At 44.0% G+C, this 23141-nt stretch overlaps 3 protein-coding genes across 7 annotated transcripts in view; 2 read left to right on the forward strand and 1 right to left on the reverse strand.

Moving 5' to 3' along the window:
* Positions 1-4371: 4371 nt before the first annotated feature.
* bag5 (BCL2 associated athanogene 5) lies at positions 4372-14790 on the reverse strand. Of its 2 annotated transcripts, none has more exons than XM_086151321.1 (3): positions 14667-14790; positions 8341-9234; positions 4372-6694 (listed from the first exon to the last, which is right to left on the reverse strand). In XM_086151321.1, the coding sequence occupies exons 1-3, from the start codon at positions 14687-14689 to the stop codon at positions 6154-6156; spliced, it is 1458 nt and encodes a 485-aa protein (XP_086007447.1). In that variant the 5' UTR covers positions 14690-14790; the 3' UTR covers positions 4372-6153. The 2 variants fall into 2 exon arrangements, with proteins under 2 accessions (XP_086007447.1, XP_086007439.1); XM_086151313.1 differs by lacking the exon at positions 14667-14790 and adding an exon at positions 14141-14345.
* Positions 14791-15401: 611 nt separating this feature from the next.
* Positions 15402-19810, forward strand: coa8 (cytochrome c oxidase assembly factor 8). Its single transcript, XM_086151333.1, has 5 exons — positions 15402-15675; positions 17152-17349; positions 18105-18168; positions 18654-18744; positions 19127-19810. The coding sequence occupies exons 1-5, from the start codon at positions 15538-15540 to the stop codon at positions 19233-19235; spliced, it is 600 nt and encodes a 199-aa protein (XP_086007459.1). The 5' UTR covers positions 15402-15537; the 3' UTR covers positions 19236-19810.
* A 777-nt stretch (positions 19811-20587) lies between these two features.
* The window catches only part of klc1a (kinesin light chain 1a), a 43438-nt gene continuing 40884 nt past the window's right edge, over positions 20588-23141 (forward strand). For 2 of the 4 annotated variants that reach the window (XM_086151274.1, XM_086151290.1), the window contains exon 1: positions 20601-21116. The gene's annotated coding sequence lies outside the window, so the exon portion shown is untranslated. Of the gene's footprint in view, positions 21117-23141 lie in introns of all 4 variants that reach the window. The other 2 variants (XM_086151281.1, XM_086151299.1) reach the window with 2 other exon arrangements.

The raw sequence follows: 23141 nt of genomic DNA on the forward strand, positions 1-23141 counted from the left end.
CGAGTTCTCGAGTAGATCCAATAAAAATCAGTTTGAGGGGGTCACAGGACAGCTTTCATCGTCATTGCCTGGAATCCATACCAGCCTGGATGGTATTGGTGTTGCCATGGTGATCCACAGACTGAAGCTCGGTCAGCCAACATCACCTCAGTGTCACAGCTTATTATGTAAGTGCCAATGACACGCCATCGCATATAGCTGGGATGGGCAAACTTTTTGGCTCAGGGGCCACATTGACTTTTAAAATTTGACAGACGGGCCGGGTCAGGACGAGATGCGATACATATCAAAAAAAGCGTTTGTTGACAGTATATATCAGACTCGTCTGACATTTGTCTGAACATTGTCTAACAGCTTGGTTTTGAAGGCTCTGACGTTTGTTTGCATTTCATGCTCAAACTGCTTCTTCCCTTTTAGCTGCATGTCCAGCTCATTCATGTGTGTCAGTATAAAGGCTACATCACAAAGCCAATCTGTGTCATTCAGCTCAGGAAAATTCTTAAGTAGCTCCAAATATGAAATAATCTCCTGTTTGAGCTCCCACATTCATTGATCCAATCATCAAGTATGAATTCTGTTCCAATCTTTGGCGGGATGGATTTAAAAGGACCAATGGACCGGATGTGGCCCGCGAGCCGTAGTTTGCCCACCCCTGGCCTGTAGTCATCCTGGCTGTTCAGCCGCCTGTAGATCCACGTGTGTGGCGCCCCCTGATGGCCAAAGGCAGAACAGGGATATTTTCCCGCACAATGTACTCTTTAAAGGGAACTCCGGTTACCAAGATGTTAATGTCCTATTTGATCAATATGTGTACCAGCTACATAAAAATTACAAGAAAAATCTCTCAACATATCCTAGTTTGTTTAAAACTGCAAAACAAAAACTTCACTTGTAGGTCGCACCACCTTATCATACCTGACCCAGTTCCTTTGGCTGTTTTGGCTCCTGTGTCACTATAGGATTAAAACAAGGTGGATGTGAGGTTTGACCTCTCCTGTCCCACCCCAGCACCTCCTCCCCGTTCTTGGACACTGTGGAGCACTGGCTAAAATATTAATGCATCTCCATCAGAATCTTGTCCTCCCTCGAGACACTAGATGGGTTTTTACTTAAAATTTTTTTTTTTTTTCTGAAAAACCTTGTGATGGTCTTTAAAACACCCTGGGAGGACATGTGAGTGAAGCCAGCTGCTGAGGAATGAAAACATGTCAACATGAGGCTCATCAAACAATGGCGAGCCCAGACAAAACCGTCTGATTGTGTGCTTGATTTTTTAGTCTTAGGAGAAACTTGTCAGCCACAGCAGTTTTTATTAGATGTCAACAATATCGAGTTTTTGTATGTCTTTGTATTTCATCTGAAATACATCAAGCGTTACAGTTGCTAAGTGGTCAGAGGAGAGCCCTTACAGATAGAAAATTCCAGATTCCTATCTGGTGATTGACTGGGCTCTTTCTGTGTGGAGTTTCCATGTTCTCCTGCCTGGTTTTTCCATCCGGAGGAACATACACACTCTGAGATGAGGATAATTAAGACATACTGTCTTTATTTTCTGCAGTGGGAATACAAATCACAACCATCCATGAGGCATTCACACACAGTAGGAATTTTCAGTCTCAGTAATGTTTTTTTTCCATTTGTTTTTTTTTTACAAGCATCTGAGTAAAAGCCCGTCACAATTGCAGCAGGTGAAAGTGATGTTGGAGAGCAGAAAGATCGAGGTTCACACAGAGGACAACAAATGCAACACAACATTCCTGTCCTAAAGCAAGGAACGACAGAAATGAGGAGTCTTTATTGTAAAGCTTTGTAAGGACATTTTTTTTTTTTGGTCTCGTCAAACGTCTTTGCCACCGCAGTTACTGTCAAACAGTTAACACATCGAACTACAACTTATCTTAAAGGTTCCAGTCTTACTCATTTCACCTGATGAAATAGCTGGAATTACATTATTTTCTTTCAAAATGTTAATGTATTTAATTTCTCAATTTTCTCTCTTTTTGATTAGAGCAACTTTGTTTTTTCTTGTAACTGTCAGGTTTGCTTCTTGCTCTTCCTTTTCTTTTTAATAGCTGATACAATTTCAAACAAATTGATTTTCATTTACAGTTTTTAACAGTAATTTCAGATTTGCTGATTTGGGGGTAATTTCTCAAATTTTAGGCAAATATTTGTGACTTCCTATTGATTTTCAAGTAATTTTTGGAAAACAAAACTATGTTTGGACTCAAACTTTAGGGGATTCACAGCTTATTGCTAGTGTTTATTTCCCTCCATGTTTAAGTGGAATTTTTGCTGAAAAAAAAAAATCATTAGTTTTGTTCATCTGGAAAAAATGAATTGAAAAACTGATGAGTTTTCTGAACGTTCTTGACAAACCTCTGGGCAGATCTGACCTCCTCAAACCAGTTGCTTTGACCCTATTAGAGCATTTTATATTCAGGATTAGAGTTGGAGTCAGACTTGAACATATTCACCCTGAGGGCAGGGAAAAATTTCAAATAAGCAACCCTGCTCCTCACATGCGCTCCACCTGAATGTCAATGGACCTCTGGCAGCCATTTTAAAAAAACAATCCATCAGGTTGCAACAGCTGACAGATCGACTTATAACAAGTCATTAAAAAATTTTTTGGGGGTTCTGTGTCTCAACTGGCCTTAAAACGAGTCTGGAAATTCTGGAGATTATTTTTCATTCTGTGGTTAAAAAGAGAAATCTGGGACCTTTTAGAGACTCTTACTGTCAATAATCCCATTAGAAGACCAAAACTGACAGACAGGAACCTTGGATAGACCTTTAGCAAACCTCCCTGACCACCTGACTGACCCAACCATCAGGTGACTTAGCTGCCAATATTTCAAACACAGTAGCAGAGCAGATCAATATTTATCTGTCAATGATCTAATCAGTTTTTTCCTCTTGATGCCACAATGGACACCTACATTCTTGAGACACTGATATTTAGTAGAATTTCGGTTTTGGCATCCAGCAGATGGTTGATTTAGATAATTTTAACCAACATTAATGCTGCGATGTTGTAAGTTAGGACTATGGCGGGAAAGAGAGGGTTTGGGTACCCTGTCTTCCTCTTACTGTTCGAAAACATTCAATAGGTTCATTTAAAACATAAGACTGTCCATTGGTGTGAATTTTTTCATGGCCCCTAAGGGACAAATAAAGTTTCATTAATTAAAGTGAAAGACAGAGTGAATGGTTGGATGACTGACTACTGACCTGTCCAGATTAAACCCCGCCTCTCACCCTAAAGTCAGCTAGGACAGGTGGCAGCCTTCAAACGTGGCTCCCTATTATTAGTCTGTTCTAAAAGTCTGTCAAGTTGTTCTGGTTCCCTCAGGAGTTGTTTTAGTTTTTAAAAGCACCCCCCTGAATGCAGGTTCATCTGCCTCCAAAAACGGAGGGAGGTTTACGGTACAATGACAGTGATCTTCTGATGGGATTTATTTCAAGAGAGAATCCGTTCATATTTTATTGCTCGTCTTATTAAAAATGTTCATCTCGGCACTGGCCGTGTCTGTATAACCTACTCTTAAAAATTTTTGCCGTTATGCAAAGAAATTTGATTTAAAAATCTACCCCTTGCACACACTCACATCTTCATCCCCTTACCCCTTCAGTACAATCAGAAGGTTTCTTGCATATTATATTCTTGCATAAAAAAACAAATTCAGTTAGATGTCTTGCAATTTTGAAGGAAAATTACTTGAAGTACATTGATGAACATTTGTTTCAGATGTGTTGAGTGTGTTTTTCATAGGGGGTGTTGTAGAAAAAGGGGACACAGCAAGGGGTAATACCTCCAAGGGCTTTTTGATTCAGACAAGCCAGAAAAAAACAACACCTTATATTCAACCCAACATTCAGGAGAAAGTGCTTCACCTCCCTTTGAAACACTGTTTTGGCTGAAGACACTGTTCAATATTAGGGGGTGAGGGGGGGGGGGCATGAAAATAAAATAAAAACCAATGACTAAGAAGCAGCAAAGATGAAAACATTTCTTCACAAAGTGCAAAACATGAGATAAATCTCAGAAAATTAAATCCTGCATGTGGGAAACCAGCGGCCTCTAGTGGCCCTGGTATGAGAGGAGCACTTTAAGGTCCTGTGGGTAAAGCATCTGTTGCCACAGCAACAGGGAGACTGGCCATAGTTAACCTTTTAATGTCGCAAGAAAAAAAAAATGGATTAAAACCTCTCTGAACAATCATTTTATTTATCAAATGAGACGGCAGTTATTTCATGGTCTTTTCTGAAATCGATATTTTTCCTCTTTTTTTTTTACACCATTCATTGCAAAAATGATAGAACATTTTTAGTTTTTAGGAAATGTCATGCAGATGGAAAGGTGATGTCTTTTATTGAGTATTAAAGGAAGAAAATCAGATTTTGTCTTCCTGTTTGGCTAAAGGTTGCAAGTTGATGTGAAATCACCTAAAATGCTCTGGACCTATCTGGCCTCAGCAGGATATCAAAGGGTTAATGGCTGCTGTTCTGGGGTCATCTGGCGTCCAGGCGGAGGAGCCAGCCCCACCCCCCTTCAAAACACCAAGACGGTCAGCGGGAGGTCAACACATCATGCTGACAGGCGAGGCTTGGAAGGTTTGCTGTTTTGGGTGTGACCCTTCTTTCACATTGCAAACAACCAGCAAGGGACTGTGTCATCATGGAAAAGCTGGCCATGAAGCCCCCCTCCGATGGAAGTTGGAGGTGGCGACATCATTTTCTTCTGTACATTCAATTTTTTTGTTTTCAAAATCAGCAGATAATCTTTTCCAAAATAGTGGAGGCAAAGCCTTAAATCTGCAAAATAATTAACTGGCAAGTTTCCTGAAAATCGGCAGGAAATGAAATGTAAGTCAAGGAAAAGCAAAAATAAAAAGAAAGTGAGTTGACTAATTGTTGTGACACAGGTTTCTGGTCAGGAGAACCAAGACGGCAACATCAGGCTGTTTGCAGTGTGAAAGCAACGACGCGTATCTGTGTGTCTGTGCGTGTCAGTGTGAGTATGTCGCTACAAATAACTGACCCTGTCCCTTTGAAGCCTCTGGTGTTTATCGGAGCTGAAGCTCTGATCCAGACAGCAGCTTCAGTCTCCTGACAGCTTGTAAGGGGTGGGGGCAAGGCGCTCCTTCATCAACACATTCTGGCTCCTCACTCTTTGCTTCAGACGCAGAGGGACAGGAAAACGTGAAGGCACAGAGATTTGGAACGACCCCACCCTTTCCTTTCAAGAACACTCCTTCTCCATCGTCCCTGGGACTTTTTGAGCTTCGGCCTTGATGTGTCAATCCGGTGGATGTTGCCACCTTCCTTTTCCCCTACCTCTCCCCCCTGGTGGGGCTCCTGACAGTCACAGGCCGTCCAGAGAAGCAGTCAGTAATAAACAATGAAAGCAGCAGCAGAACCCACCCATCCTTTTCCGCCCCTGTTCCTCCTACAGAATCAACCCTGATCCATTTATAGCTGATCAGTTGGAGTCCCAGTGGACGTCCCTCATCGAGTCCCTCAGCTTCAGGGTTTACTACAGAGCAAAATAGTAAATATAAAGGCCTTTTTTCCTTGCTTTAAGCTATTACTTTAGTCTGTTAGTTTCCTCCCAATCCATTTGACTGATTTCAGCATCTTCTGAAAATAAACTTAAAATTACTTGCTTTAAAAAAAAACCAAATCAAAACAGAAATCTGACAAAAAAAATAAGTAAACAGCCCAAAAGGAGGAAGAGGAGGATGTCCCTTCATCCAGACCAGATCAGGTCTGGAGGACAACACTGCACAGGCAATTGTAGTGGTTTGTAGCAGCAGGCTTCCACGACCACAGGCTAACAGGCTAGCAAGGCGAAGACAGATGACGGCTCATTAACAGGAGACCTAGAAACCAAAATCTCTGGGAAAAAAAAGTAAGAAAGTGTTTCAAAAAAAGCTAAAGGGTTCCTTCTCAGCAGAGTCGACCACAAACTACCACAAAGATACCAGGGAAGGGCGTTGCCGCACTGCATTCTGGGGGTTGGAGTCTATATTTACAGGGTCTGACCAGAGGAGCCGTGACAGAGGTTCCATTTTGATTGGAGCAGCAGTGCCCCGACCTGCTGCGTCCCCTTTGACAAAGGCTCACACTCTGACCATTCCGCTCATAGGGTCAATACTCCCACTCGTCTGTCTTCATGTCCAGATAGTTGAGAATGTTCTGGGCAAACTTCACAGCCTGCTTCCTTGCCGCTTTGGTCACCTCGTCGCCCTGCGGGTCCACGGCATCCAGTGTCAGCAGCTGCTTGGTCAGCAGCTCCTCCAGGATCATGTAGCTCTTGTCAGCACGCTTCCCATCGAAGCCCAGGACTTGGGCCTGGAGGTCCGACAGGCTGCCGAGGACCAGCCACACAGCCCGGTGAGAGGGGTGCTCGCCGGGACCTGACTGGCGGCAGATGAGGGCCTCGCGGAGGTCGAGAAAAGTGATGATGGCCTGGACCTCCACCACAGCACGGCGGCGAGCCTCTCGGATGCAAGGGTTCTTGGCCGTGTCCACCTGGTCCAGGTGTGTGAGGAGACTCTGCAGCTCAGCCTTGGGCCTGAAGCTGAGGTCGCCCACCATGCAGTGCCGCAGGATGCCTTCACGCAGGTGGGACACATGAGCTCGCACCGTCTCGATCTCACGGATTGAGTTGTTCTGCGCCAGGTCGTACCTACAGAAACAATGGATCGGTTACAGCATTGAAAAACACCCTCAGAGCCAGGACACTTGCAGGAATTCTCAGCAGAACCCAGACAAAACTGGCACCAAAAACCAAACTGACGTTAGACATGACACCTTCGACACACCAGCTGATTTCACAATTCAATGGGGGATGACAAATTGACAAATATTGGTACCAGCCAATCACCAACATTTCCAAGACATTAAAAATTTTCATTGGGGGACATATCCAAGTATTTGGAGAATGTTCTATTTTCATTAACAACCTGAAAACAACAGTGATTGTTGTTAATGTTGGTATCTAGCTGGGAAAGTATACGATACAATAACCTGATCATGCACTGGCATGAACTGATCCATAAGGCTCTTATTATCAATCTATTATTGAATGAAACATGGAGATTCTACCCTCTTGGTTCCTGAAACAGGGTTTTGGGTGTTCTAAATGATATTTGATGAGCATTATTCACTGACCTTCATCAGACTGTTAAGACAATTTAGATATCAAAAGTGATGGCTGGTGAGATTATGTTATTGGGGGGGCAGCATGCAAGTCAGCTGTCGGATCCACTATAACTTAGGACTGCAAGGATAACCCTAAGCACAGGTCTCATGTCTCACACCACTATTTCAAAATATTAAGAGAAAACTAAAATGAAAATACAGTATAGCCAAAATGCTCTAATATTGCTCATCTGACAGAATATAAACAAAACCATGGGCCATGGCTAGTTTCTGTTTTCATGACCTTGGGCTGATGTGTGATAAAATGTCAGTCGCCAGCATTCTATCTTTTGTATTGATGAGAGCTGACTGAGTATGCAGCATTTGGAATGGGGAAATACCTCAACGTTGAATCACCATAAACAGCCAAAGAACATTACAAACTACTTGCAGAGTACACTTGACACTCACGGACTATATAATATAAAACTTTTTCTTAAAATGTTCATTTTATGTAAAGTTATTTTACGCTATTTTTCTTCTTCACGTGAGACAGATGGGGCTGTGTCTTAGCGCCCTATATTGATGCTTTGCCACTGGCTATCGACTACTTGTTAAGGCTAGATAAGTTCCTGGGTGTCGATTAGGTCCCTGGATACGCTCTTTTATTATTCCCCAGGATCTTCCAAGTGTTTGCCACCTGGTCTGGTCTGACCAAACATTTTAAAACATTTGTGCATGCAACACGCTGGTATGCGCGGGGGGCCCTAAAGTGGGCCAGGAAGGAAAATTTTCCGTAATCAGTCTTCCTCTGGTGACATGAAACGGTTTCCCTCAACAATACCTCCCATGGACCCAAATCTGAGGCACAGGCTTGGCAAATGTGCAGAACATCGGCAGGAAAGAACTGATTAGGAAGAAACTTTACTTTACTAAAACTGTTAGCCAGTTCATCAAACAGGGGAATTTGACTGAGTTTGACAAGCTGTGATGTCAGAGGCCAACATCTTCAGACCCCACACTACTGTGGACACAGTGGATTTTGATGCCATGGTAACAAGAAACTTTCCCACAATGAGCCCATACTTGTTCTGATTTGTTTGCATGTTTGCGGTTGTTAAAGCAAAGCTGCTCAAGAGGGTGAGAACGTCCTACAGTTCTGCTGGCATACCTGACCCTGGTTCTGCCTACCTGCGCGTGTCGTCTCCCTCCACCTCTAGGTCAAGGTGTTTCAGCAGCCCGTTTATTTCCTCCACCACCTGCTTCCTGTAGTTTCTGATAGCTGCGTTGCCGGAAACATCAAGAGCATCTAGTTCCACCTGCATCTCCGTTAGGATCCGCGACAGATGGGCGCAACTGTCCCTCCCGCTGAGGCCCATGAGCAGTGCCACCAGCTGGCTGCGCGCCACGCTCACCTTCACCATCACCTGATTGATTCGGTTTACGGCCTCGTGGGTCTCGCCAGAGAGTGGAAGGGAGAGGGTCTGCTGCTGTGTCCGTCCTTCAATCACATCCTGGACAGCGCACAGGCGCGTCAGTGCCCGGTACCGTGCCTTACGTAGTGGCACCCTCCCCTCGGTCTTCACCTGGGTGAGCCGCAACACCAGCTCCTGCAGCGCATCCACCAGGTCGTCGTTAATCTCGGCTACCCCACCAGAGCGCTGCGGCGCCACCACACGCTCGTCAATCAGCTGCCGTGCTTGGTTGCTCAGCTCCTCAATGGCAAGACGGGACTGGTGGGTAGCGTTCTCCTCTAGGTACCTCAGCAGCCCCTCCACATCCTGTGCCGCCCGCTTCCTGGCCCCCTGCAGCTCTGTCCGGCCCTCTGTGTCCACCTTGTCCACCTCCAGCAGCAGCCGGGTCAGTTCGCGCTCCAGCCGCTTATAATCGCGGTCGTTCTGCAGGCCGCTGAAGGTGCACACCTGCGGCCCCAGAGATGCAACATCTTTCTGGACCTCATACAGTCGCATCATGGCAGGGTGTTGCGGGTGGTACGCCTGCTGCTGCTCCATGGGATGCTGCGGCTGCTGCTGCGCACCGCCATGATCCATCCTCTTTCCGCCATCAAAGGGCTTTCCAAAGAGGCTGGAAAAAAAAAAAAAATCAGGAATAATAAGATTCATACTTTTTATTTGAGGCTGCCTTTCTAAATTCAATGTGACCTCACAAAAAGTTCATACGGAAAAAAAGATTAAGAAAAAGATTTACAGCACTTGGAATCGAGATTATAAATGAACCATGTCGGAGGGGTATGGAGGGGCCAGGTTGTGGAAGCATTTTTAGGTGAGGAGCAATATTTGGACGTTTCTGTGGGGCAGTTAAAGGACTAGGGTTGTGTTCTTTGAGGGGGGGGGGGGTTCACATGATCATGATCCATGCAACAGGATTCTGGAGGAGCAGGAGTTTGTTGAGGGCCTTGTTGGGGAGACCAAAGAGAATGGAAGTACAGGAATGTATCCAGGAGGTGACAGAAATATGGATTAGAATGGCTACAGCATATAGAGAGAGGAAGGGGTGGACCCCCTTGATATAAATAGGTAGACTAGGTAATATTAGTCATATTGGAATAAAAAGACAATGTACTCTCTAGGATGAAACTCTTCACCTGCGTGGAAGGGAGGACGGAGGAGTTGTCAATATTGATCGGAATCAGATTTGTGAATGGTTGAGGCTGTGCCGACAAGAATTACTTTGGTTTTATTGCTGTTGAGTTTGAGAAAAGAGCGATATGATGATCTAAATGAGGCAGAAAGAAAGGAGGATGGAAGAGTGGAAATATGGTTTGGAGATGTGGAGCTGGGTGTCATCTGCGTAACATGAAACTTGGTGTCATGCTTATGGAATAAGCATAACACCAAGGATGAACTAAGTGCAAACTAAGAGATATGAAGTTAACCATATGGCTAATGCTGATTGATGCTAAGCTGTCAGATCAAGAATGATGAGGATTGTGACAAAACCAGAGTTGGCTGCCATTCGAAGGTCATTGGTGGCTTTTGACAAAGTCTTTGCATTGCAAAGGGGGCAGAAACCAGATTGGAATTGATTATAAGGGTTGTGACAACTCTCAAGGATTTTTAAGATAAAAGAGGGATTAGAAATTGAGACAACAGGTGATAGAAGTTGCATGTATCTGAACCAGGTTTTCAGTCAACAGCTCTGAGCCAAACACTGTCAACCAGTTAGTGGTAGCTAATGTCTGGAAATCTGCCAAAGGAACAGACGGAAACGTTCAGTCTTGAAAATGCTGCCCCACCCGGTGAATTAACAGCAATGTGACCCAGCAGTAATGATGCAACCAAATCCTTGCACACGCCAACATAACTGAGCCAACACACTTTCACATTCTGAGTAAAACGTCAATTCAGCCTGGCAGGAACAAAAGAGACAAAACTCTTGAGATCAGAACTTCATTGAGGACATGAAAATAATTTCTAGCGAAGGACAATCTCCTTCCAAAATAGATAATTTTTTTTATCTTTTTCTTGATAATTGTTCATTTCTTGATTGTGTCATACATTATTTCTTGATTTTCAATCTTTTCCAGGTTATACCTTGGGTTCAACAGCCTAGATTATCCACTCCTCACAGTTCCACCCTGTCAATTCGGTGACATTCTCGAACCACAAACAGAGCCTGCATTGAGACGCTCTGACAGCACTTTGCCTCAGCTGTCATTCCTGCCACATCAGAAAACCAATCTTTCTCTATGAAAATATTTGTATTCAGGATCTCTAGTCTTCATGACCATCACAGATTATTCCCAGATCAGCAGACATTTCTTTTAATTTATAGGCTTCTTGCTGAGTTTAATGAGATTTATTACCCCCCTGCCTGGGGAAGTATTCTTAGTCCAGCGGATAAGAAGCTGATCACAACCCATTGTCTTGGGGCATGGAGGGGTCAACAACTGTTTGTTGAACTTGGGTGTTCCATCTCTGACTCAAGTCACTTGAAACAGCTGGAGGTCCACCAGGTAGCGCTGGAGGCTGTTTACCAATCTGGAATCAGCTTGAGGAGACTGGACTTTTCACAAGACACCTTAAACCTAGTTTCTTCTGCATTAGCCGTTGGCTGTTTGCAGTTGGCTGTTTGTCCTGGTTAACTGACCCAATTCAGAGACTATCAAAGGCACTGGTGGACATCCCGCCACATTTTCAAAACAATAAGTCCTTCCCCAACCTTCACCCTGATCAATCATCGTCTGAGACTGTGTTCTCAGGGGAGAACGATGGGGGTCGACCTACATGCGCCAAGATCAGAAGTAGTCAGAGCAGGACAGCGTCCTACTGTTTCAGCGTGGTTCTCGTTTCAGTGGACGGGGGGATGGGGCAACACTGAGAATCAAGACAGAGTCTGTAACTCTTCACCTTTCGGCTTTTCCCGTCAGGGGTCGCCACAGCGAATCAACCTTCTACCTTTTAACCCTTTTTTCTGTATCCTCCTAGCTTACACCAACTATCTTCATATCCTCTCTCACTACATCCTTAAATCTTCTCTTTGGTCTTCCTCGAGACCTCCTGCCTGGCAGTTCCAATTCAAGCATCCATCTACTAATATATTCACTATCCCTCCTTTGTATACGACCAAACAGACAGTAGTGTAAGACAAAGTTTGTGACTACGGGATGATTTTTTTACCCAAGTCTAATGTAAAATTCTATTTCATATTGACAGTATCAGTGTGTGGGGTTAACCTTCTAGACACATTGAATTTCACATCTCTGCCCTCCTTAAAAAAATTAACAAATGGTTATTAAAAATATTTATTGCCTTTCCTGTTGCAGATTGTATCCCTGGAATGAAACTTAATTTTCATAAGACCATCAGATACATTTAATTTCTCAAAAGCTTTTATCCCCACAAGATGGTTTTCTGTTCAGGTTCTCTGTCTTCCTCCCACATTCCAAAAACAGTCAGGTGTTTCACTGAAGACCAAATGGTCCATAGGTGTGACTGACAGACTGAATGGTTGGATATCTCAATTTGTGGACCTTGACCATTGACTGACAGCTGACCTGTCCAGATACACCGTGCCGCTAGCCAGCTTGGATTGGATCTAGCCGCCTCCTCCTCCTCCTCCTCTGTCTGCAGGGGGCGGTGTGTCGCAGGAGGTAGAGCAATTGTCTTTGGATCCGAACAACACTGGTTCGATTCCCGGGTCCTCCTAGTGTGTTGAAGTGTTCTTGGGCAAGACACTGAACCCCTAATTGCTCACTGGTTAATGGCAGCCTACTGCTCATGGTTCATCCATGATGGGTTAATTTCTGAGAATGAATTTCCCCATGGAGATAAATAAAAAGACATATTATTATTATGTATTCCTCCTGGTGATTTCTTCACAGCATCCACAGTCTTAGTGCAGTAGGGATTAAGGACCCACTGCCCTCCAGGACTTCACATAAGGAGTTAAAGGGCAGCGACCAAATCTTCCAAATTTGAGTATTTATTTGGATAAGATCATCTGTGCCAGCCTAACAAAACCCCTCTTCCTGGAGGGACAGGACAAAGACCCTTGCGATCCATCTGGCACGGTGTCATTTTCTTTTTGTTAATTATTTGACAGTAATTTTCTTTCAAAGACATTTCTTGTCATTTTCATGCATCATTATTTTTCAAGAGTTTATAGATTTGCTTTTTTAAAGTCCAGGAGGGATGGGACAAAGACCCCGTTGCCCAGTCATGCTCACATCACGGTATCATCTATTACATCTGCATTGGAGCGGCTGACCTCCAGACATCTCGACTCATCCATTCGCCATCAGCGGATTCAGATTCTACCAAATGCAAGAACTTTGGATGTGGTTCTCCTATTTTTTTTTTTCTAGAAAAACCTACTTTAGTTTGAGTACTTTGAGTTAAAATCTTCTTACTTTAAGGAAATTGTTGATTTTTTTCTTGAATTTTATGTGCAGGTAATGTTGGACTGGTTTCAGGGGAGGGCAGCACAGAATGTTGCCGTGGTCCGTGCTATCACCACACAGTAATAACTCCCTGATTTGCCTGAGTGGCGTTTGCATGGTCTCCCCATGTCGTTGTGGGTTTCCAGGGGTTTCTCTGGTTTCCTCACAGAGTCCAATAACATTTAGCAGGTTAACTGTAGATCCTAAATTGCCAACATGTGTAAATGTGAAGGCGAATGGTTGTACGTCTCTACTTGTGGTCCTGTGGTCAACTGGCAACCGAATCAGGGTGAACCTTTCCTTTCGCCAAATGACAGCTGAGATAAGTCCCAAGCCCCTCCTCACGACTCTGAGCCCAGGATGAACAGTACATATCAAATGAATGAAACAAACTGTTTCCTGCTGGAACCTCTAGCTAACTTTCAAGTGATTTCTTGCCTGGTTCTCCCCCAAATCTTGGCCACCTTTCAGTCAAAAATGTCCTCAGTCCAAATTTTTGGTCCGTTTCGTGATAGATTTCCCCATAATTATAGAGATGAAGTTTGAATTTTAAAATATTTCCAAGCTTCTTTTTTTTTAAATTCATTTTTGGAGCTAATTTATGAAAATGTATTTTTAGCATAATTTCTTTCTAATTTGGCTATTACTGCTAATCTCCAGCAATATCTATTACTCTTTTGCAGTGTAGCATTTTATAATATTGCTTTCCACAATTTGGTCAGATTTTTTTAGGAAGGGGGGGGGGGGGGTCAACAAGGAGAAAAAAAACAACTAAACCCAGCATTTTGACTAGGACAGTCCCCAAACAACTCCTGCATACCTGCTCCCTGACCTTCGCGCGCACATACACACACACACATACACACACAGTTTCGCGCATCCCTGGTTGCGTGGCCGCACCGGCTTGGCGCATTATGTCACCGTGGAAAACACACGTCTTACAACGGAGGTACCATTTCCTACCAAGCGCAAACACCACCTGCGCGGCGGCGCACACACACACACACACACACACACACACACACACACACACACACACACACACACACACACACACACACAGGCGAGCTCTACAGCATCGTTTCTCACCTTTTCAAAACTCCAAAGACATTCGCGCACATTTTAAAAGGCGTCTAGTTCCATCGGCCGGTGCGGCAGATTAACGGGCGGGGACCGGGGAAGCAGGCGGGAGCGGGGAGGACGAAACCGCAGCTAAAAGCACAAGAATGAGGCTTTATGTCGAAGGAAGCGGCGGCGCTCCGCTCTGCTCCTCCGCCTCACGAACGACCGACCGACTAACTAACTGACTGCGGTGGGGCTGCTGTCGCCCCTCCCACACACCCTGTCAGCGAGGGCTTCCTCCGCCGGGTGGAATCTTATAAAATAAGTAAAATAAAACCGTAGAAGCGGCGGAAAGCCTGAATTGACTGTTTATGGGTGGGTGTTGTTTCCGAGACAGCGGCTGACGTCTGCCGCCCGAATACGCTGTGCGTTAAGCTAGGCTACTGATGGATCACCTGACTGCCCCACCTTGGGGAGAAATAGTCCCGTGTTTTTTGTTTTTTTTTCGGCTGTAAACGCGTCCTTCTCCCGCCGACATATGTTGCACTCTTACCTGCAGAGCCAGCGCACAGCCATCCCAGCAGCCGGGTAGAAGCTCACACCTCTTCCGATTTAAGCTGAACATTAGCCTTAGCCCACCTAGCTACCTCACCACTTTCCTGCCTCCGCGCGACTGGGAACTAACCCGGAGTTTCTTCCCGTGTAAAACCGAAGGCGTGAACACGACGCGGCGCTGCCGGTGCGTGTTTGAAGCCAGGTGTCTTCCTCTCGTCCGTTAATTTGGATCCGACCCATCTTCACGTAGAACTAAGTAAAAAAAGTTGACATGTCCCGTGATTCTCGGGCTGACCGTTTACACCGGTAAACGTTTTGTTCGGCCAACACTGTTGCACTTTATTTAGTGACAAAGACGTCCCGGCTATTGTGTGTCAGGGAAACGGAGAGCGCAATTTCTCTTCGGCGATTGCGTAACTGGCCAGTCAAAACACACATCCACAAGTAATGGCCATTTTACGGCGGACTTAAATCACTATTTGTAATATTTACCGGAGCAGAATTTGAGTAAACTCATGCCGATAGACATCAATTACACCAAATGTACCCCTGCTTATTATGCTCACTTCTACCCCTTGTTTCATACAACATTCGATCGATTACTGATCCCTTGAATCAACCCCGAACTGATAATAATCGTGTTCGTAGCAAAAGTGGATGTGCAGTTGAGCCACGCCCAGCAGCCTGAGTCAGAAGGTGCTGGTGAGTGTGTGGAGCGCACCCTTGCAGTGTTGGACACGTGACCGGAACGTTGCTGAAACAAACACCCAATCGAGTCTTTGCTGCGCGCTAGCAAGCGACTGACTAACCGGAGCTAACCGGAGCTGTCACGGTCACCGGCCGCCGCTTCTTGCCGCTTCTCGGTCGAAATGCCCGCCAGCGCCGCGGCGGTGTGTGTGGTGTGGAGGCGGTTTAGATTGTCGACCGTCCCCCGCTGCTTCTTGTGCGCCGTGAGCCGCCGGTGGAGCGGAACCGCAGAGGCACCGCGGCCGACTCAAGAACCGAAGGTCCGTCTGTCATTTACTATCGCATAGGATCAAAAACGAGTTGGTACCGGAGACTAACCGCCTGGGGGTTCGGCTAACTGGCTGCCTTCACGGAGCCGTGACGTTAGGCCGAGGTTTACTTGAAGATCGGAAGTATTTGGCAAAACGTCAGGAAGACGCTGTTTTCTGATCATCTACAGGGCCTAATGTGTAAAACTAATAGTAAAGCAACTGAAGTCTTGCAGTAATAATCCAAAAACAAACTACCATATTTCCGTCTAAGGTTTATGTTGAATTTAGCAGCTGCAGATGATCTTAATTACCTTAATAAAAAGAATCGACAGAAATGACCTGAAATGTCAGCAGCATGTTCGAGGATTGTTAATCCCTGATAATTGTCTGAAATCCAAAAGTTATCATTAGAGGAAATCAAAAACGTAATTTCCAATAGGAATAGCAGAAACAAGTTTTTAAAAATGCAGCGAGGATCTAGCTACAAACGGAGTTTTACCTGAAAATCATTCAAAACAAATACAAGTTACTAAAGGAAGTAAGAGTTTGAGTAAAAGTCAGCAAGTATCTTGAAAGCTAATAAAACTCAACTGCAAATCAAATGATCCGAAAGAAATCAGCAGTACTTTACCTAAAAAGTCCTTTTAGTCACACCTGAACATCTGCCGCAAGCGCCTGAACCTGTAAAACTTTGATTAAAACACAAAACCAGTTCATCTTTTGCAGATGTGCTAGTTTGTAATTCTAAGCTTGTAAATTTTTGCCTTGTAGTTATTTTTTTGCCTACCTGTCCTGTAGCACAGTGGCCTGCTATGCAGCTGGTTGTGCATCTGTTATCACTGAGTCTCTGGTGACAGCAGCATGGCAGTGACGCCTCTGTGTCTCAGCCATTTTCCCTGTTGATATTCTAAAAGATGGAATTGTGACTGCGCCCTGAGGTCATAGGCCAAGGACTGTGCGACATCACAACTTCCCGAACAAATGTGACAGGAATTCACATAGGGCAAAGAGGGGTGATTGTGATGTAATGACTCAGTTAGCAAAGCAATCGCCATAGCAATGCATGAAATATTACACAGCGATCCTGAGTTCACTGCTTTCATGCTATCAAATTATTTTGTTTACCTTATAATTTACTGATATTTTTTTGCTCATTTGCTCTTTGTTTTTTTTCTTTTTAGGCCCTAAATTCCAACTGTCACTCATGTGGATGAATGTTTTCAAAATGTTGTGACTTGATTTTATATTTCTAATTTATGGTCAAATTGAAATTTCTTTTTGCTAGTTTAATGTATTTTTATTTAATGCATCTATTGGATTCTGGTAAGGTAAATTAGGAAGCAAATGTTAGCTTTGCAAAGAATTGTTAAAAGATGACAATGCCAGTTGTCTGTAATTTCCAGGATTCTCTTAAAGTTTGACCTTCACTTGGTCATCCCATTTCCAGCTTTCAACAAAATGAAAACCTTTGTTCGTTTTTTGCAGAGGTCAAAGTTCAGACCCTCCCCGAGCCCCACACATGACTGGGTAGGGCCCCCAAACCCACTGTCCAACCTGCGGCCGGTCGTTTGCCGTGTCCCTGAGGATGAGACACAGCTGGAGAAGCGGCTCAGGGAGCTGCGGCAGGAGACGGAAAACTGGAACCACCACTTCTGGACGGAGCAGAATTTCACTTTTAGCAAGGTGCCTTTTTTCAGCTGTTGTACGGGCAAGAACTTGCCAACTTTGGTGAGACAACTGCCTCCTCCCCTGGATGCCAGCCGCCATAAAACCCTCTGAAGAAGAAGAGATGGACTTAGGAACTTGTAGTTCTCAGCCCACCCTCTGACATCTGATTCACATTATCTGAATTTTTGCCCACCAAGGACCCAACCTCTTAATTTGCAGTTCTCTTTGATATTTGGGCTTATTGGGACCTGATAAACTTGAAAATCTAAGTGTCAACCCATGACATTACATTTGAGATTAGAAAAAATTAAGAAAAAATATGTTGAAATATAGGTGACTCTTTGTCAAAGGTTCCATACAGCGCCATAAAGCCAATACAAAATGTGAGGTCGACAGAAGTATGTTTTAGGAGGTTCGGACACTAGATGATTTGTAGGCTATGACTGATTTATACTGATACACTTGTTTCACCAGCAGAGGGCAGCGTCGTTCAATTAAACTTAACACATTGACTTCTCATCCACTTGATTCCCCTGTTTTATTTTGCAATCTTAAATCAGATTATTTTGACTAGTAATATATTTAAGAACGTTTCAATACCTTTGGCAAAATAGTCAAGAGTCATCTTGGTCCCTGACTGAGATTGATTGTGTGATTGTGTGTTTTGTTCAGTCATGCATTCCTTGACTCTCATGACCTCTACTGACCCTGAGAACTATGACATTTGAACCCTGTGCCTTGTTTTGTTTACTGCCTTTTTTTCTCTGCAGGAGAAAGAAGCCTTCATTATCTCCTCGCTGAAGGCCAAGGGTTTGACTGTGAGGGATGAACAAGGTAAAGTCAGTGGGTCTAAGACTCATGTTGATTTCAGGCTGATACAATGAATGGATATTCAGATGGTAATCATAATACAATTATCACTATAATCACCTTTCACCCTTGTATCAATAACATCTTATGAGGTCAGTAATGGCAATGATTGCAATAGAAATTATCTAAAATCTTAATTCCTTGGGATGTTCAAAAACAATTTCTACAATCAAAATCTGAATTGAAAGTCATGAAAAAACTACCCCCAATTGATCAGTGTAATGTGAATGTCTGAAAAAAAAACGGCCTTGTGCTTTTTTTTATTGTGTATGTATTTTTTCTAGTGTCTTGTAAATATTTAACTAATTTATCAGTGACTTGTTCTTTTGAGAAAACAACAAAACGTCATGTCAATACAATGTAATACCCACCAGTCACAAGAGAGAGCATGAGAGTTCACCAGACCACAAAGTGTTTTTGGACTACGAATGCACTGTGTGTTTTTTCAGGACGCCGGCGTGCGTTGGACAGTGATGAAATGGCTGTTTTCTATAAAGACTTTCTGGACACAAACAGGAAACGACATGCAAATTACAACAAGTGAGTTCCTGTCTCTAAATTATTGGTGGGAGTTGTCCTCAATCAACAGCATCATAGAGTCTCTCGCTCTCTCTTGTGTGCCTTCCGCGTACACACACACACACGCACACAAAAAAAATGGTGTTTCAGTGTCATAGTTTTGTATCTTGCAGGTCTCAAAGATTTATGTTTTCTTTATTTATTTTGTCTGACAAGAAACCAGGGCAGATTTTAAGAGGCAGATTGTGTTTGTTTCCGCGAGAGAAATAAATGTTACAGGAAGCTATTACTGAAAAATCAGAAAGGAGTAGACTCAAAAAACTGTCTTTAGTTACTGACAGATCAAAAAGTATTCAACTTCACATTGTAAACTAAATCCAAAGGCATTTGCTTTTCTTTTCAGGGAATGGTACCGCCGGAACGTGACTATTACCCTCCTCATGGTCCAGGTGTTGCTGCATAACCTTTGGAGGAAAGTGATAAACCACAAACCCCGCGGTCCCATGACCTGATCGCAGGCAAGGCTGGAACTCCTTAGAGGAGTTCTACCGGCCCAAGCTCCCTTGACTCTTCCAGCTGCTAACTTGTTCTGTGACTGGTGACCCCTGGTTGACCCTTAGGTTGGAGGGACAATTCCCAATTGTCACTGGGGCAAGAGGCAGGGTTTAATCTGAATGGGTCATCCGTCAGTCACAAATATCCAACCGCCTACTGACCGTTTAAGGACTCTGAGAGGAAGACAGAGATACTGGACAGAACCTAGGCAGGGGGACATAAAGACTCCAAACTGAGATAGCCACAAAAGTTTACCAGGGGTGTCTGGATTCCAAACATTGTAAAGAACCCAACTTCCCGAGTTCTGCTTGTTACAGACTTAAAATTTGAGAATTCTGATCCATTTGGACCAAAGGGGGAATAAAAGCAATCGTTCTCAGGGTTATGTTGTTTTGCCAAAAAAGAAGTCATCAGGACATGAATTTTTTATCATGGTATGAAGGTTATCAAAATTGCCAACACTGTTGAACGCTTATGTAAACATCCGACGAAAAAGGTCAATAAACATTCAAAATTAGTTTAAATCATAAAAGTTGATGAGGGTTTCTTTCGAGTACACTTAAGACTCATATGTAACTGAAAATTTGTGGGAGGATAACTACATCTGATACAAAGCAGAAACTAGAGCATGTCTGAAGGGTCTTTATCCTCTGAGTAAATTATTAATACTTAAAAGCTTATTTTTCCTATATTGCACAGGAATGACAATCTTTTGGTTGCAGGGTGGCAGAGGGCTGGAATGCTGAGATTTCTCATTTTGATTAATCAAATACAAATTGTGACAGTAAAGTCAAGCAGGGCTGCCATTGTGATTCTAAATATTCTGATTTTCCATAAACACAAATGAGACGTCCTGTGGACAGAACGCCTTGGTCTGCGGCAACATTACACAGTCGAGAATAACACAACTATTGGATTTAGTTGAAGTACAAGCCGTGCCGCAGACAAGATGATTTATTCCGGATTCAAAGGTGAAGATGCGAGTTTGACTCATCCGCCCGGATAAACGCTACCAACGTTTCTAGTCTCCCGTTACATGAGTCATCTCTCGCGATCCGTATGTGATGCTGTTGCTCAATTACGAGAAAAGGTGACGAATTACCCCGTTAACGCGAGAAATTGGGATTTGTGCTTCCTAGATGAGGAGATAATTCAATTGTGATCCCCTGGATGAAAATAAATAAAAAAAACGCGAATTCATGGCATTTGGAAGAATTAAATTGAGGGTTGTGGGACGTTAATGCGACAGTTCGCCCGGTACCGCGGCTTCTTCCCCTTTAATCCGGCGGGGGAATGACATCATTGCCTCGGAAGAGTCGGAGGGGGGCGCCGGATAGCGCCATTTCACGCCCCGCGTCACTGGACGAGGTAGCGGGGCTGTCACCTCAGTGGGCGACTGGTCAAGTTTTGTTTTGTGTATTTCTTACCAGGCCTTTTTTTTAAACTTCGCCTCATGAAGCCTTGCTGGGGTCTCTTCCCCGGACCTGCCCTCGCCATGGAAGCCGCGGGCAGCGGGGAGTTTTTCCCGCGCGGCTCGGACTAAACGCCGGGCTGCTGACAGATAAGTGGCTAGCATGTAGCTTCTGCTCATCATTAGCGGCTGTTGATGCAGTGAAGCCAAGCGCCAGCCGAGTCAGTCCTGTCGGCGAGCCAGGTCCTAGCCGCGAAAGCTTTAGGATTTTTTTCAAATCAAATAGTGACATTTTGTCGTTTGTTACCGAAAGCCGGTAGTTTAAGGAAGAAGAAGTTATCACTGCATTGAAGCCGTGATTTAGGAAGTGGAGGAGGCAAGCGACCAGCCAAGCTAGTTACATTGGCAGCGGATGTTCTAGAGAACGGTAAGTGCGGATCCGTGTATTTCTTGGAATGTTGCTTTATTAGCTTGTTACCTCGCTTAATAAATCCCCCATGTGTCATTTTTATACTCAAGTGTCATCTTTTCATATAACAACTACTTGCGTAATCGCTGCCAGAGCGAGCGTATATCCGTGTTTTCAAAAGCGAGCCACCTTGCCGGAGCTGACGCTATTCACGCCGATGGCAGGAATTAGACGCGATGAGCCCGGTGGCTGTCACTGCTAGCCCCGGAGGTTAGCAGAGGTTTGGGTGACGGGGAGAAGATCGGCCAACTGGTTCTTCAGGTAAATCCGTTTGCGAGCAAGTGATTCTGTCGAGAGACCAGAGCACCCAGGAAGTACGTTGTCACGGACAGCATGATTGCCTCCCCTTGGGGTGAACACACTTGTTTGCCTCAGATGTATCATGTGAGTTGCTGCGGTGGATGTTATTTCATTGATATTCTGAACGGGCTTAGACTTCTGAAAGCTGCCTGTGTTGAGCCTCAGAGGGACAGTGTGTGACTCACAGCTGGTGTGTGTGTGCGCGCGTGTGTGTGTGTGTGTATGTGTAGGGGGTCAGAAGTGTCTCACTATTTTATCTGAGATTTAGGGACAGCACGGAGTCTTCAATGTAAGCTCTATAAATCCTCACGAGGCGAAGTGATCAATCATGTTATCGTGATATTTTTCTTAAGTGATCGCTCCTGGTTCAGAGCCCCAGTTTCTGACATGAGATTAATGAGCAGTTTATGTAATTTCAGGACTATTCAATGTTTATGAATGTGAAAGCAGTGATCACAAATATTTTAAAAGAAAAAAAACAAGACTCTGTATTAACGGTATAGTATTTTTAAACAGTGGATTTTAAGATCAGCAATCCTATGGAAGCCAGGTATTTAGAATTTTGAATGATTGTGAGTTTAGTCACATTTTCCTGTGATTTTTAAATCCGTGTACTTGTTGTGATGTAAAATTGGCTTCTGCATGGGCTGTTTCATCTGTCGGGTATTTCCTTTGTGCTTCCCCAGAGTAATACGCCTCCTGTTCTTCCCCAGGGTTACTCCTTGGTATAATGCCCTCTCTTTTTCCTCTGTCTAACTCTCCATCCTTGTCTCACTGAGATGGTGCTTTTGGGGGAATTGATAGATTCAGTGAGGTGGCTGCAGATTTGGTTCTAAAGCTGCATATCAGCACTCGAAGAAAGAGCTTAATAAGCAGCATACGTGAGACACACACACACACACACACACTTTTTTGTTAACATTCGAATAAGCATTTTTTAAGGAAAGTAAATTTGACTCTAACAAACACACACTCACTTCCTCAATATGTCATTCACTTTTTACAACAGAGATAATCCTCAGCCTCATAAATCCGAAGCTTTGACTTCTCACTGAGTTGAATATAGACCATGCTGATATAAGATGTTAGGTAAATACAGGTGCTGACAGATCGCTCTCCGACAGAGTTTACAGCAGCCTAGACTGTTGTCTCTCTGTCATGATCACCTGACAGTGCCATAAATGCCAAACATTTCTCTGAATAGTCACATTTTCTGTTTTGGTCACCCAATTATGGGGGCCTTCCTTGATAGCGATGTGGAGGAAATGTGTTTCCAACACATCACAAGTTGTCGTTTCTTCGTCAAACATATCGTTAGAGTTTGTATCCATAAGCCCGTGGTCATTTAGTTCTGGCTATATATGTCAAATCATGGTTGAATTAAAACAAAATTGTAGTGGATAGTCTGAGGAATTACAAGTAGGGTAACAAAAAGACTTCCTCAAACACTTGAATTTGGAATGAGGCTGCCTTAAACAGACCCATTTCACTCTGCTGATCTGACCTGTCGGTTCTGATAACACTTCGAAAGGCTAGAAGAGACTAAAGATTACAATATTTTGTCTTTGTTCTTGCAGCCTAAGGCTAAACCGGACGCTAGTGGAGAAGGGCTCTTGTGTTCTTGCTTACCGATGCACAGTGCGGAAGAATGAATTTAGATGTCCCTGTAAATCTTTGCGTCAT

Source organism: Fistularia commersonii, chromosome 1 (genome assembly GCF_037954325.1).
Source record: "Fistularia commersonii isolate RoL2024-O1a breed Wild chromosome 1, RoL_Fcom_v1.0, whole genome shotgun sequence".
Lineage (NCBI taxonomy): Eukaryota > Metazoa > Chordata > Actinopteri > Syngnathiformes > Fistulariidae > Fistularia > Fistularia commersonii.